Here is a 16,089-nt window from a genome sequence, read left to right as displayed (position 1 = left end):
ACCATTGCCCTCTTTCCCTCCCTCGCTCCCTCCCTCCGTTGCTCTGCAGCTTTTCTCTCCTGTCCTGTCTTCTCTCCCTGTGCTTGAATGGAGAGGCCGGGTCCTCTGGAACCTGCGCCCCCCTTGCAGGGTGCAGAACCCGTTGCTGGGGTTCCTGCTGCCAAGATGGAAGCGCCTCCTGTGGATGAGGGGGCAACATTTGCCAGCTCCAAGCTGTTTTGGTGTGCGTGTGTGAAGCGTTGGCTGCCTCTGGCCTACAGAGAGGAACTGTATCACGTCTTACGACTCACAGGCCCCCTGGTGAGTAGACGGAAACTTAAGTGTTGCTCTTTAATCTGCACAAAACTGCGATCGGAGTGACTTTACTTGATTTGATTTAATGTGTGCTGTGCTGTTCATAACCCAATTTCATAGTGCAATCATTTGTGAATATTTTATGTGTGCTAAAAGTAAAAAAAAAATGCTTCTGCTTATCGAATAGAAGCATAATTAGCCCATGGCTGCTAATTTCACATGAATTGCTATCTAACTTCTTTACTTTTTAGTTGCCTGGATGCAGTTAGTGGCAGTAGCTAAATCAGTCCAAACTGTGTTTCTACAGCTGCTGTCCCGGATTCTGAACTTTCTCCTGCCGTTTGTTATCACCATTTTTTGCGGTCACATTGGAAATGCAGAGTTGGCGGGATATGCCCTTGCCTCAGCGGTATGAAATTGTTCTTTTGCAAGATTAACAATGCCATAAAGTTGACGTGTGCATGAGTGTGTGTGTTAAGATGATTAGAAAATATGACAGGTGTCTGAATTGTTAGCAGTTCTTGACAGAACGCGTCTTTTTATTGACAGGATTCAATCTGTGGATTTTAAGATGTCATCAAATAAATCTTAAAAAATTATGCTTATTTTAAGTTCCAGTTTGTTCTCTTTCTTTCTATGTTTTGATCAAGATTTGTTTTCTAGTGAAGTTGAGAAATAAGATTTCAGTTTTATTGTAGGACATAAAGGGGCTTCTAATGCAAGCAATTTCCAAACTTGTGAAAGTTCTCCAGAAGTTTTCCAGAGCCGTTCAAGCTCCTCCAAAGAAAGAGTCAGTTTATGTCATTTATTTACAAAAATAAGGTTTACTCAATATTCATAGAGTGATCATTCAAAGGTTTGGCGATAAAAATGTGTTAAATAGTCTAAAAACACCCAGCTGGGCAACACAGGGCACCAGAATGCATTATGGGAAAGAAAGAAACCCGGCAAAATCAGCGTTACTTCGGCATTTATGAGCTTCCTAATCAATGCTGGAGGCCAAGCGTTTTCCCTGAAGGTTCTCTTTCCACACATAAAGCAGCAATGCTACAAAACAACAACGGTTTAGGAACAGCTTGAGAAGCACTTTAATGTCTGGACTTAGGCCGCCAAATTCACCAGAACTCCATCTAATGGATCAAGGGGCTCCACAGATCACAAGGCTGACCAGTGGAGGCCCCACTTTGCAACTTGCAGGACTTCCAAGGATCAGCTGTTAACATCTTAGCGCCAGATACCACAGTGCACCTTCAGAGGTCTGGTGAAGTCCACCTCTTGGACATGTTAAGGCAGCTTTGACAGCAAAAAGTGGTCATGATGTTTTGCCTGACTGGTGTGTTTCAAAAAATAATTTTGTTCTTAACATGTGGAATTGCATAGAACTTTATAATACATAAAAATAGTCTGATGAAAAAATGACAGCAGCTTATACTTTGCTTCAATTGAGCAAATAAATTTGAAATTCTTTTTAAACTATTCTTTCTGAGATATTTTCTCTAATGAGTTTAAATGGCTACAAAGCTCAAGGTGGTTTGTGGCAGGTAGACTATGCTGGTCAGGTTTAATGTTTTAAGTCCTCTAATAAGTTTGTTTCTCATTGGAGACGAGAAGGGCATCGCTCCACAGATAACAAAACAATAATAATAAGTGGAACAATTTTTTTCTTTTAACGTTGCAGCAATCAAACTCTTCTTATAATTACTGACCATTTTTTTATGTTTCCACTGGTATTTTGATGATGAGCAACAAGTCTTGTAAATTCAAAACAGGACTCTGGCTGGGAAACTCCAAAACATTAATATTACATCCAAAAATCATGGTGTTAAAAATCCAACCGAAACATGCCAGGCATGAACAATTTTCAGTCTGAATGATGTTGAGGTTAAAGGTTGCAGTTGCAGCAGTGATGCTCATGCCTATAATTTTTCTAGTTCCCAATACTCCACTCATACCAGCCACACAGCCCTAAAGGCATGTAACTTTTATAAACTATAAGAAAACAATTTAAAAGAGAAGAGCCTAAGTTTATAAGACTTCCCAGATTTATTATATTTGCACATTATTGTAAATATGTGTATTCTTACGACCTATTCACCTCTGAGTAATTTGTATTAAACTTAAACTGAGTTTGCAAAGTTGATAACAAAACATCTTTCAATTGTAGGCAAAATCTAGATATTTGCGTGAACAGCAGATCTAATGTGAAACGTCTCATAACCGAGTTTTGTTGTCTGTTGCTTTAGACGATCAACGTGACAACAACTGCAACAGGCTATGGCCTGACGATGGCGTGTGATACTCTCATTTCTCAGGTGACCGAGTGCTCCATCGGTGATTCATTGCGCTTGAAACCATCCACTGAAACGTCCCTGTTTTGCAGACATATGGCAGCAGGAACATGAAACGTGTGGGAGTTATTCTACAGAAAAGCACCCTGATCCTGCTGATGTTTTGTCTGCCTTGTTGGGCTCTCCTCGTCAACTCCCACAATTTACTGCTCCTTCTTCAGCAAGAGCACGAAGTGGCCCGGTATATCCTGCAGCTCTGATATCTTTACACTCTGTCTGGGAGAAACTGTGGTTTAGAACATAAAATACAAAAAAAGGCTTATCTTCATCTTCAAGGCCAAAGCTGGAATCCTTATCAGTAAAACTGACAGCTAAATTATCTTTAAGCTGTTTATTATTTAGCTTTCTATGTGCCTTATCATTGGACTAAATCTAGTAAGACCCCAAGGTGAAGATTTCTATCTTTTTAATTCATTTATTACATTTACAATAAAGATTTAAAAACATAATTTTCATTCTGCAGAAAATTTTCTTATTTATGAAAAGTCAAAAATATAACTGTTTATGGCACTTGTTGAAAAGTTGATTTTTTTCTTTCACAACATTTCAGAATTGCCCACCTTTACGTGATGGCGTTTCTTCCTGCTGTTCCAGTGAGTACAATGAACTAAACGCGTCTATTTCTATTTAAATATAAACTAAATACATATTTAAAAAGTATGTATTTAGTCAGTAAAGCAATTCAACAGAAGCACTAAAAACTGCAGTTTTACCAAAAATGTTCCACAGTGGGGAAGCTGTAGTCAACGTGCCGTCCTGTGTTAGATTTCCACAATATATTCTTTCATATTGAGGCCAAAAAGTTTAACTTTGGTCTCATCTGTACAGGACACCTTCTTCCACCTGCTTTCTATTTCATACAAAGCTTGTGGTGACCTTTCTTTCAACAATGACTTTCAAGTGTATCAACACTTCTTGCCTTTCTTCCATACACTCCAAATTTTAACATCTGACCTGTAAATCTCTGCAGCTCCTTTAGGTTTAGCATGGGACTCCAAAGCCCATTCTCCATTGTCTAGTCTCAATCTAACTGGTTAATGTCTGGTTTGCTTCTAGCCAAGTTGAGTTTATCTCCACTAAACGTGAGAGTAAATATGGGCATGAACTTGAGCGGGAATGTGGGATTGTGGTTGAAGTTCAGATGATGCAATTTTGCACATGTATCCTTGGGTGCCAGCGATCTCTCTGTATATTTGTTTGTTGTGAGTTGCTTGTTTCACCTGACAATGCATGTGCTGTTCTACCACAGTAGATAAGAAAGGTTTGGACCTGAAGGTTTGATGGTAGAATTATTAATTTGCAGCTCGCCATCTCGTCAACTACTATGGCCTCACGTTTGAAAATGATGGTGGAGATGTAGTTGTTTGAGGAGTTTCCAAGGTCCGGCCTTTGCTCATCTAGTGACGTAAATCACGGGCCAATCAGCTGTCAATAAAAATCCTTGTGCGTAATACATGGCTTGTACCTCTCTTGAGGTGGTTATGAAAAATGGGGAGGAACCATGGTGGACCTGGTAATAGAGACGTGGCTTTCGATAAGCTTTGCCTGGGTTGACATTAGGTAGACGGCCATATCTTGGTAGTGTTTTGAAGGTAATTGATTGTACTTGATGTTATTGCACGTTACCTGAGTAAAAAGGTCTGAATACAGATTCTGACTTTGTGCTGGTCAACCACACAAGATGCCAGATGAAAACACCGAAGCCTGTAGTTGGATGTGACAGAATGCTAAGAGAGTTCTCGGGTTAGAAAAAGGAAAAAGAAATCATTTGCCATTTAAATTGTAGGGCTTTACACAATTTGCAGGTGTCCAAGGTTCTGCGGGTGTACTTAGTTTTTCTGCAAGGAGAGTCTGTGGTGTGTGGTTTCATACAAAAAAGAATACAAATCTCCATGCTAAATTTGTAAAAAATGTGTAGAATCAGGTGAAAGCCAGCTCATTCACACATGAAATCTTCTGAACTTACGGGTGCATTTTCTTTTTACCATGGCTGTGGGATCATGCTTAAAAACAAAGTAAAGCTTAGAATAGTCGGAATTTGTTGGCTTGATAGTTCTGCCATTCCTGTTTATCTTTTCATTCTTATTTCTAATGAACTAAGATAATCCAGCAGTTGAATAATTGTATTATTTAACTGCACACTGAGATGGATAAGAAACACAATGTCCTTTTAAAAAGTCGATGCTGGGGGCTAAATTGTTACCATCATGGTTGACTTTCAACAAAAAATACCAAGCTCTTTTTGCCATCTACGAATTTAAAGCTTTTTAATTAACAAACTGAGTTTGCCTCATTTAAAAACTCTGCTGCAATTTGGAGGCACAAAAAATATGAGCGGACAGAAAGGACATTCAATGACCTCCTGAAGCACATTAGCCTGTAAGAGTGAAAATATCACAACCAGTTCAAGAAAATGACTGTAGAGTTTACTCTTGAATGTTTAGTTTTCCCAAGTTCAGCCCACTTTATATGCATTTCATATTTTATTCTAAGATATATGACATTAAAACAATACTGTGGGAGCTTTATTAATATGACCTACTTATGCACTTAACACTAAATAAAACATTTGAGATTCATAGATCTCAATATTACCATAAAAATGTAATGTTTTAAAGATACTGTACACCAGGAGATATGTGAGATTAGTCATAAAAAAAACAACTTTTGTCTCTTTTTGTTCCAGGCTATGTTTTTGCATCAGCTGCAGGTTTCTTATCTACAAAACCAGGTACATTCCCGGAAAAAGTATTCTTCTGCTCAACTACCTTATATCTCAAAATCTGAGTTTGTGGAAACTTGTTAAGGGAAAACCTTTCAACCTGTTTTGATAGTTTAACTGTATTTCTTCTCTGATCCTGTCTTCGTTTCCCTGTGCTGATTTTATTGGTTTACCTAGTTTATTGGTGCCACAGTTTTCTACTAAACTTTCTACTTTGCTATCTATCTTCATGATGTCATACCTGGTACTCAAGTACTCCCTGACTGGTTTATCAGTCAGGGATAACATTATGATATTTGATTTGACTAAATGATCCATTAATATTGAATCTTGTTGGATAATTTCTTTGATGTACATTTTTCTTATACATGTGATATTGCTTGATATATTTATTTTCCATTTCAGGTTTTATGGCCAGCCAGTGTTTGAAAATTGTCACTGCAGACTGCCTTTCTAATTATAACTTCTATGTTTTTGTATCTATTAGGGAATCATTCTACCTCAGATGTACACGGCTGCAGTAGCCAACATTTTGAACTTGGGGATCAATTATCTTCTTATTTCTGAGCTCAAGCTGGGTGTTACGTAAGTGTGTGTAACATTTCCTGCCTTTGAAATTTCGATGGACTTTGTATTGACTGATAAGGTATCAAACCTCGGGAATCAGAACAGATAAAATACATAATCAATATCATCAAAAGAGCAGGAAGTCAGAGAGAAAGGGAAGGTATGGGCTTATGCATTCAAGAGAAGGATTTTTTCCCCTGCATTTTATCTTACGCTTTGTCTTTGAAGGGTAATTCGTTTTTTTTGTTCAGACTGAGTCAGCAGTTCACTGACGTTTATTATTTTTGATCTTTATTTAGAGAGAAAGGGTCAGAATAGGGCAAAAAACAGACAAGAAAGAAATGTTACGGCTCATTCCAGATTCCAGCTGGACAAACATTTGATTCATCAGCAATTTGACCAATCGGGCCTCCCTGTTCGGGTCACGTCTCCCCACTCCTCACTTGCTCCATATCAACCAGGGACACCTGCTAAGGGCCTATTGAGCGATCTTACCGTTCCATTATGTACAATTCGCAGTGTATGTTTTTCCTCTGTGTGGTTCTGCAGAGATACACTTGTAAAATTACATCTTTTAACCGTCTGCCGTAAACCAGATTAAGAAATAAATCCGTTCTGTCTTGTGTGTGTTTGCAGTGGATCAGCAGCTGCCAACAGCCTCTCTCAGATCATCATTTGCCTTCTGTTGTTTGGCTACATCAGGTGGAAGAAGCTCTATAAGCAGACATGGGGAGGTAAGATCAAGAGGCTCTTTTATCAATAGACTGTCACAAAAATATACTTGGATTGTTTATTTCTGTTAATTCTGATGATTATGGATTAAAGAAACAATTTTTTTTCAATGTTTTGCCTGAATTACACCATTGTTATGTGGCATGGAGGTGATCAGCATGTAGATCTGCTGAGTTATTAGATGCTTTCAGCTTCTCTGCATTGACTATGGAGTCTCAGAGGTGGACAGAGTAGCCAAACATTTGTACTCAAGTAAGAGTAGAACTACTTCAGCATATTTTTCCTCAAGTAAAAGTAAAAAATAGCCGTCCAGGAAATTACTCAAGTAAGAGTAAGCAAGTATTTGGTAAAAAGTCTACTCAAGCCCTGAGTAGTTGATCACATTATCAATCATTTAATATTTAAAAACGACACAATCAGACAAACTAAATTGTAAAGTTAAGTGAAAACTTTGGTATTCTAAGGATCAAAATGACAGATTTTAGGAACAATAACTGCAGCTTCTGAAAGGAATAGAAGCTGCAGTTATAATCATTGCTAATACATCATTTCTACTCCATTTTTTCCTTTCGCCTAACTTTCCATTGATACATTTTATAGTTTCCCTCCTGGTAAAATGTTTGTTTGACTATCTACTGTTTTCCAGATGATTCTGTGGAATGTTGCCTATGATTTCTATTTAAAAAATGTTTAAAAAAAAAAAAAAACTATTCTTATGTAATCACATTTTTTCCCTCAAGTTTAGTTAATTTTATTAATCAAAATGTATGTCTAAAATCAAAATATAAAACCCTGACAGACTAAAAATATTACAGATATTCATCTGGGTTAATGGAGTCATGCTTTTTGCTAAGAACCTGGATAAAACTCTTTGCAGGTTGGTCCACTGAATGTCTGCAGGGCTGGGGTTCCTACATGAAGCTGGCCGTTCCCAGCGCATTCATGATCTGCTTTGAGTGGTGGGTCTGGGAGGTTGGAGGCTTTCTTGCAGGTATGTCTTGTATTTTTTCTTTTACACGATTGCATCATAATTTTGACGGGAAATGTGCAAAAACGTCTTGGCAGACCTGATGAGAGTTTCTGTAAGTTGGTTGGTTTCTCGGAATGGAGCAATGATTCCCATCCTGTGGAAATCTTTAATATGTAATATGATTTATACATACAGAGAATAAAATAAACAAAAACAACACTGTATGTTGCTTTTACACTTACATCTGTCAATTTACAAGTCTGTTCATGGAATAAAACTCAACTAAAGAAATAAAGTAAATTTACCATATTGGCTCAATTTATTTATTTAGAAATGTGCTTTGCCTGTACAAATATTAATTCTTCACAGTAAAATTTTCAGGTAGATGCATCATCTTGAAATTAGGTTTTTTTTTGTACATTCTTTTTATTGAAAAAGGTGAATCCTACTTGTCGTATTGATTTAGTTTTGCACCGGTCCAGTAATATTTGTTGTACTTGCTGACATGCTCTTTCCCAAACTGTTATACTCAAACCCAAAACTTTCGATTATTTTTAGGTTGGCTTGGAGAAGATGACCTGGCTGCCCAGCATCTGATGGTAGAAATAGGAGCCATAACATACATGGTACGCATTATCAGAAAGAAATGATCATGGTTATAAGCATTTGAGAACCGGGTCTTATTTACAAACATAACCCGGACTGAGTAATATACTTTCTTGCAGTTTCCTTTAGGTATCCACGCTGCAGCCTGTGTGCGTGTGGGGAACGCTTTGGGAGCCGGCAACACATCAAGAGCCATAATCACCTGCAAAGTTGCCTTAGTTCTTTCAGGTATGAAGATACATATTGCATGCACTTATACTGTAAGTTAATTATGAAGTGGCAGGAATCTGATACATTGCTTTAAGAACATGTGACATGCACAAGTAATCAGCCATTGATTGATACATTTGATGTGTATTTGATGATGATTACTCTTGACCATTTTAATGCTTGTGTTCAACAATACGGCTCGTTTGCTGTTCCCAACAGTTAGTTACTGTATCATGTTTTTATCATGTTAAGCACTTTGAACTGCCTCTTTGCTGAAATATGCTACATAAAGAAACTTGACTTAAAGGGTTTTTCAGTGTTTAGCTTCATCTTCTTCAGCCAGTTTCTTCTGTATCTACCATCACAGGATAATGCTACAACCATCATATTTTACTGTGGTGCATTCAGTGTTAGGCGTAGCTTTCTGTCACGAATGACTTTTCTTTATTCCACATATTTCTTGGGTTACTTGAAAGGCTTCCAGCAAACTGCAAATTGGATTCCTTCTTGGTTTTGTTTTGTCAATCTTCTGTATATTTGTGAAATGTGCGACTAAACAAATCCCCCATAGCTAACTCAATGATGCTTTGTTTTGGTCTGTCACATGAACACCTCTAAAGTTATAGTTTATAGTTATAGTTTGTGGTTTGAAATTGACAAAAAGTGGAATTAATGCTAGTGAAAAACATTTTCAAAGACTCTAAATTAAACAGCTCTGACACATTCCTACTGGAAGGAAACTGCTTGTGTTATATCCAACACATATAATGATTATGATAATTGCGCGTCTCTTAACACCAATCTTGAACAATTTGCAAAGTGTCGTATCTTTTCTTTGCACCACAGGAGTGCTGGCTCTGTTCCAGGGGTTCATCCTTGCTGGCTGTAAGTCCGTCGTTGGCTACATATTTACCTCAGACGAGTGAGTCTTCAAACCAACACACACATTCATTCCCATGCAGTGAATAAGCCGCTCTGTTTTGATGAGCTCACCTTGTCTTCTGCAGAAAAATTGTGCAGCTTGTATCAGACAACCTGACAGTTTACATATTTCTTCAGTTCCTTGATGCACTTCTGGTATGTTTTACTTTTGTGTTTTATTTTAATTAGAAATGTTTTCTATCAGTAAAATGTTTTTTTGTTGTTGTTTATTTTTGGGGATCCTTCAGTGTGTCTGCTCAGGAATTCTTGTTGGATGTGGGATGCAGAAAATCGCAGCCCTGTCAAATTTGATATTTTACTACCTCATCGGCCTACCTGTCGGAATAGCACTGATGTTTTGGGCCAAGCTGCGAATATTAGGTAATTTGTTCTTAAGCATATTTTCTGTCCATATCACCACATCAAAAATGCCCAAACATTTTGCAACTGGTGCAGAGACTGCTGGGTGTTTTGTGTGGAACCTTAAGATAGGAATGATCAAAAATCTTGTTTTCCCCAGACATGTTCACGTTCTGTTCAGTGCATCCGTCAGCTTTCTGTTATTGTTGAAAATGTCAAGGTTTTCATTGTTTGACCAATAGACAGACTCAACTTGACTAGTGCGATACATGGAAGACCACAGCCCTTTTTTTAAATTCAACGTCGTCTCCGAGGTGCTCCCTAGACGCTGGTTTTTATCCAGTCATAGGCAAGATGCTTTATGGACAAACCACAAAATAAATGTCCTTCATACCATTCTGGTCACAACAAATGGGTGGCAGAATGAACTGTGCACATAGCTGTTACTGCTCAACTTTGTAAGCTAAAGAAGACAAAATGTTAGGGATGCACCAAATTTGATATTTGATACTGCTACTATGGCAGTGTTTATCGATAATCACCAATATAACAGAATTAGATACATTGCCCTATGCTTTCTGCTTCTGTGTAATCCCCCACAATCCTTCCCTGCATCATAATCACTGTCACATGACTCAATAAATACCACATAACCAGCCCCCTAAACACAAACAAATGGCACCAAGATGGAAATAAAATTGGTTGTTCGTTTTGGTCGAGATTTCGGACTGATACTGATATGTTAAAAAATGACTGACATTGGCCAATACCCATGTTGATTGTTTCACCAAAGTGTTTTATTGCTGGGCCAAGTGTCCTCTTTTTTTGGATACTAAAATATAACGACCATGCCTTAAGTTTTTACAGTAAACTGAAAACGTCTGGGTTCTGCCTTGTAGAGAGTGAAACCTCTAAACATGATTCTCAACTGGAAACATGTTGAATCCTCCATCTGAGTCTGAGACGTCGTAAATGAATAAATAAAATCTTGCTGTCGTAAAGGCGATGGACAGACTTATTGGGGTTTTGTCTGCAGAAATGAGGGTAAAGAAAGTTTGTTGTGGTAGAGAAAGAGCCAAGCTGAACGGTAGCGCTGTTGATTTACTGGCCTGTCGATTTTGCAATTTTCGTCTGTGGCTATTCTGACTAAAACAACAACATCATGGAAACAAGTGGCTGTATTGAGCTTCCTCCACAGGGTGCCTGTCTTTAGCTTGATCAGTTTTATCAAACGTTGTCCGCATCAGGAAAGCATTTTTGTTAGATAAAGCAAACAGACGGATGCTTAAAGGTCAGATTTAATCCATTCAGTGATTCCCTCATGGTAATTTTATAGTAGCAGAAACAATAATTGAGATTTTGAGTATCATTCTGCAGCATGCAGTCACACTAAATTTACTTTACATTAATCAGAGTGTTGCCCTATTTTCTTGCATTTTCTTTACAATTGTTAGTACATGCATACTGAATGACCAGCTCCTAAGAAATAAATTGGAAATTATGTTCGATGTTGATATTTAAGCTCAGAGATATTTGCAAAGTCCATCCACCACTCTTCCAACCATTCATCATTCTTTTTCCCTGCAGGCCACAATTTGCCTCCTACTTTTTGCTGTCCACTTAAATCAGACCTACACAGAGCAGCATCACTCCTCTGACCTTGTGAAATAAGATGATTAGAGTCTCTGTCAATATTTCCTTTGTTAAGCAATTAGGAACATCGTCAAAAGTGTTAGGAAAGTGTGTTGGACGTACATATATTTCAGACTTTCTGCTTTCATCTTCTAACTGAAGGCAAATGCTCTTTAAAGTAACTCAAACAATGGATTTGGAGTTTAGTGTATCTGTAAATATTTGTTTTGTTAAATAGATACAAAAATAGGCCCAAGAGCTGAAATGGTGTCATGATGAGTATTTCTGTTTGATTCAAGAATAAAACATCTCAAACTCATAACTCATTTGGTTACTTTCTTTTACCTAACTCAAAACTTGCTGCAGAGCGTAGTAATTATTTGTCATGTCCGCTAATCTGTCTTTTCAGGCTTGTGGCTCGGTCTCCTAATTTGTGTTTTCATCCAGACGGGTTTCTTTCTTGCTTTGATCTTTAAAGCTGACTGGAAAAAAGTGACGCAGAAGGTGAGCTATTCTCTTCTTTCATTATAGACGTATACAAATGTTCAAATAAGAAGTAGATTCAATTAAAAAATATATGTATATTTTGAGGTCAAACTAAACTGTGATATACATGTTGGACCTTCATTTATGCTTTTTAAGCAAAGAGTATCATTTTTTGATCTGTTGTCTTTCCATACTGATGTTTTTTTCTGCTGTACCAAGTTTTTTTTGTTACTATCAAATTTGTTCTACGGTTTTAGATTGGTTTGCAACTTCAATTTACCATTGCTACTTCATAAAAAACACTAATTACATACCTGTGTACTTCAGGTTTTGCTTATCTGTTTATTCCCCTTATTCATATAACATTTAATGATTACATCAACGTACATAAAAATAATCATTCTCAGACTCTGCAACACATTTGTCAGAAGGATGAGTCCTATACTCACATCAGGAAATTACTCCAGTGAGGAAATATTTATTTAAATAAGATTTTATTGACCAAACAAATTATTACATGCAATCGGTGATTGTATCTATTAACTCTGAGGTCAATTTCCTGAAGTTTATTTGAAGCAGAAGAAGGACAAACAAAATAAAACAATTTTAAGTCAAAATAATGTTTTAGGATCTTAAGCCAATGATATTGTAAGGCAAAAATAATAATAATAATAATAAAAAATCATAAACTATGTGGAACCTTAATATATTTCTTTTTTATGTAACTGCTGCTTTGTGTGCTACAATTTCCTTTTGGACACATGTCTGAGGATTTATTTAGCGATAATAATTTAATTTCAAAGTGTAAACACAGTGAAATGATCACTAGTTAATAGCTAAAACACCTTTGTTTTAGCTGTATTTAAGTTTAAATAAGCTTAAACAGTTTATTTAAGGTTTGTTTATAATCTGACTGTGTTAATTCCCTTTTGGAAAAGATTGTTCTTGCAAGTAAAAGGTCAGATATGATGTTCATGGCAACTACACAGGTGATCAAACCTAAACTAATAAAATCAAAATAACTGCCATTATCATAAAAGAAATTTACAGGACTCACAAAAAGGTAAAGTAGATTTAGAGCAGATTACAGAAAATTACTCTATATCCTCAGTTATGAAAGCAGGGATAAAACTTCCAGCTTGCAGCAACACATCACTGCACGGTTGATAAGAAATGTTTTCCTTTCAGATCAGAATAGATCAGCTACCAAACGATCAAAAGTGCAAAAGCATAAAATTGCAAAGTCATGAAATGGCGAACATCTTTTAAAAAAAGAGAAAAAAACCCATTTTGTAACGTTTATTTAAAATGTGGATAATTATGACAAAACACTAGTCTACTCACAATTCACACTGAAGTTGTTCCGTGTATAACTATTATTTTTGTAATTAGATCTTTTATTATTTACTGGATCATTTTTTGTAAATGACAAGTTTGGATTAACGTTTGTATTTGTGCCTAACTGGACATCTCGTCAACATGCTTTAGGCTCAGAGGCGAGCTGGGAAAACTGTGGTTGTGGCCCCAGTGCATCCTGTTAGTGCAGTTCTAAATGAAGCAATCTTACCAGATGTCATTGTCTGCCCAGATTCGGTAGGTACACATTTCTCTCTGAAGCTTTGACCTACCCTGTATGCAAACCTCTCATTTTCTATATTTTATTTTGTTATCCTAAAGGCCCAAGAAAAGAGCGAAACAGCTCTCAGAACAGAGGGCTACAGTCGGGTTAATACCCAAGATCAGGAGCTGAAAGGAGGCCGTGAGTCAGAGGAAAGTCACACCAATGCTGCAGTAAATGAGGCAGACGCAGAAAAGAGCAAAGAATCATCTGACTCCAAAGCTGCAGAGAAGCTCTCCACCTCTCAGCTGATCATGCGTCGGGGACTAACTTTGCTGTTCTCAGTTCTTATTTTGATAACAGGTGTTGTATTCCAAATTGCTTTTCCTGTAGCAGCACCCAGTGCCCAGAGTGTGGCCAACGCCACGTTAGACTGGGTTAATTTCCCCACTCCTACCCCACTGGATGCACTGAACCTGACCACAAGCTTGTGAGCTTCTTGGAATGGAGACCCCTGCTGACAACACGTGGTTACTGCACCCGCTCCATGCAGTGGGGAGAAGAAGAAGAAAAACGCCTTACTGGCCAACTGCTGAGTGAATCCACAGAAGCCAGCAAGCGATATGAAACTCCACTGACTAGGAAGAACCAGTGTTTTGAAGTAAAGATCTGGTTTTAGCCCTATCAGTCAAAAGTACATGGCTGTACTGTGGTGAGGAACATTGATCCAAATTCCTCACCAGCACAATAAGTATAAAGTGCCAAATGTGCCGCTATCAGTGCCGTGCGGTGAGGTTCATGACTGGTGAGGCTCCACCACAGTCAGATGTACAAATCAAAAATCAAATATGGAAGCTATATTTTAATTTTGACCATAACTAATTAAAGCTTCTAACAATATAATAGCAAGAGAGATAAAAGAATGTGTAAAAAGGTAATTTTTTACAATTATTTGGATGTTTTCTTTGGCTGACCTCTCTTTTCTGATTAAAATTGAAAATTATGTGTAATCCGACCTTTATTTTATATATACAAGTACTGTATATCTCTGTCATTCTGTTGTAAAACGAAAAAAAAGGTTGTCGTTTCTCATTTACCTTTCATTATCTAAAATCTGGCAGCCAAAGAGAGTGGCTTGAGCAGTTCTGTTTGTCTGTATCCCCCCCAACCCCTGACTGTTTTCAGTCTTTTCAGTGTGTAGAAGAAGAGCACCTGTTGCTTGTTGTGTTTATGATGCTCAGCACTGCCCCCTATCACTGAGGCATGGTACTTCCTGTCTCGCTCCGCGCATTTTCACTGAACATTTATGGTCGATCAGAAAGACTAAATATGCCACAAACATTCATTAAATTTATCAAACAGACTGTGGAATGTCAATATATGTAGAAAATGTGTAACTAAACTAGTACATTGGAATGTGCCAATTCATTCAGTTGTCTGATACAGCGACCCCAAAGGTCACTTTTCAGTCTTTGTCTCCTCTGGACTACTTTTATTTTTTTTTTTACTAATTGGAACATAGTTTTTAACTTTAAAAACTTGAAAATTCAAATTTGCTTTAATTTTCTCCAAATTTATGATTACAACAATGGCGTTTAAAATGGTTTTGCTCTTCAAGGCCTGGGTAAAAAGTAAAAAAAAAGTAAAACAAACTTTTGATTTTTTATTTATAAATTGACTTTTGTTTTAATTATTGAAACCAACAACAATATTAATTTAAAGATTTATTTACTTTTCTGAATTTTGGCACTTTTGGACCTCCATACAAATTTGACATGAACATATTATTGATTTGATTTCTGTGTGAATTGCCCTGTATAGTAAAACCTTAACCCTTAAGTAATTTTATCATGCTTTAGAGAACTAAACATTGAGTGTAAATATGTATTTTGTACACATGGAAAAATTACCTGAACAGATGTAAATACGTATCACTAAATAATATGTTAAATAGTGGTTTTATTTTTGTGTCATTATAAATTTGTTCTGAGTTTTGTCTTGGCATGACTGACTAATTAAAAACATTTCAACTGAACAATGTGATTGTGTGAACATTTTATGAACATTACCAATAAAAATAATGAAGTCAATCAAAAGGAAATAGGGATGATGAAGTACTAAAGTCAGACAGGTATGACACTATATGACTAGTTTTAAATAAATGTGTCAGTTTTTGGTATTGTCTAAAGGCACTGACATCAGAAAATACAAAAAAATGCATGCCTCATGGCTTCTATGATGGTTAGACAAAAGACTACCTCCATTTTATTGATGAAAACTGAATTTCAACTATTGATTTCGAAATTAGGACTCATCATCACATTAGCGCAGGCTAGACGTTTCCCAACAACATGACACAACAAATAAGGTAGCATCATTTCTTAAGCGACCGTGGTACACCATGACTCTGAAATACAATTCAGACAGGAGATTTTTGTCTCTTTCCGCTTGTTAATGATGCCACAGCATGTTACTGATTGCAGTCTCTGGAGGTAAGTAGGCCAAGATTGCAGTCTCTGTGAGGAGCCTCTGGCAAGATCTCCGCTGATGAGCAAAATGTGTCCATGTATGAATGCAACCTGATTTACATATTGCATTACAATAAATTATTTTGCATTTTAAAGGACTAAAACAAAGAAGTGTCGGCTGTAAGATTAGTGTCTCAACTATGATCTGGCTTCAT

The 16,089-nt window shown here is 37.0% G+C and overlaps 1 protein-coding gene across 1 annotated transcript; it reads left to right on the top strand.

The window, feature by feature from the left end:
- slc47a1 (solute carrier family 47 member 1) lies at window positions 1-15,441 on the top strand. The gene is made up of 17 exons (XM_028032397.1): window positions 1-300; window positions 602-703; window positions 2,538-2,606; window positions 2,675-2,823; window positions 3,193-3,235; window positions 5,329-5,373; window positions 5,852-5,949; window positions 6,568-6,665; window positions 7,541-7,654; window positions 8,192-8,259; window positions 8,359-8,467; window positions 9,296-9,371; window positions 9,457-9,526; window positions 9,619-9,751; window positions 11,772-11,866; window positions 13,337-13,441; window positions 13,526-15,441. The coding sequence occupies exons 1-17, from the start codon at window positions 88-90 to the stop codon at window positions 13,898-13,900; spliced, it is 1,962 nt and encodes a 653-aa protein (XP_027888198.1). The 5' UTR covers window positions 1-87; the 3' UTR covers window positions 13,901-15,441.
- Window positions 15,442-16,089: the final 648 nt, after the last annotated feature.

This window comes from Xiphophorus couchianus, chromosome 11 (genome assembly GCF_001444195.1).
Source record: "Xiphophorus couchianus chromosome 11, X_couchianus-1.0, whole genome shotgun sequence".
Lineage (NCBI taxonomy): Eukaryota > Metazoa > Chordata > Actinopteri > Cyprinodontiformes > Poeciliidae > Xiphophorus > Xiphophorus couchianus.
The sequence above is the reverse complement of the archived record's forward strand: the minus strand, read 5'-3'. Positions and strand labels throughout refer to the sequence as shown.

Bases quoted from the DNA above. Each gene is read 5' to 3' on its own strand.
- slc47a1 (XM_028032397.1), top strand. From the start codon at position 88: ATGGAGAGGCCGGGTCCTCTGGAACCTGCGCCCCCCTTGCAGGGTGCA. The intron at 704-2,537 runs GTATGAAATTGT...CTGTTGCTTTAG, and splicing joins GATATGCCCTTGCCTCAGCG to ACGATCAACGTGACAACAAC. The intron at 9,527-9,618 runs GTATGTTTTACT...GGGATCCTTCAG, and splicing joins AGTTCCTTGATGCACTTCTG to TGTGTCTGCTCAGGAATTCT.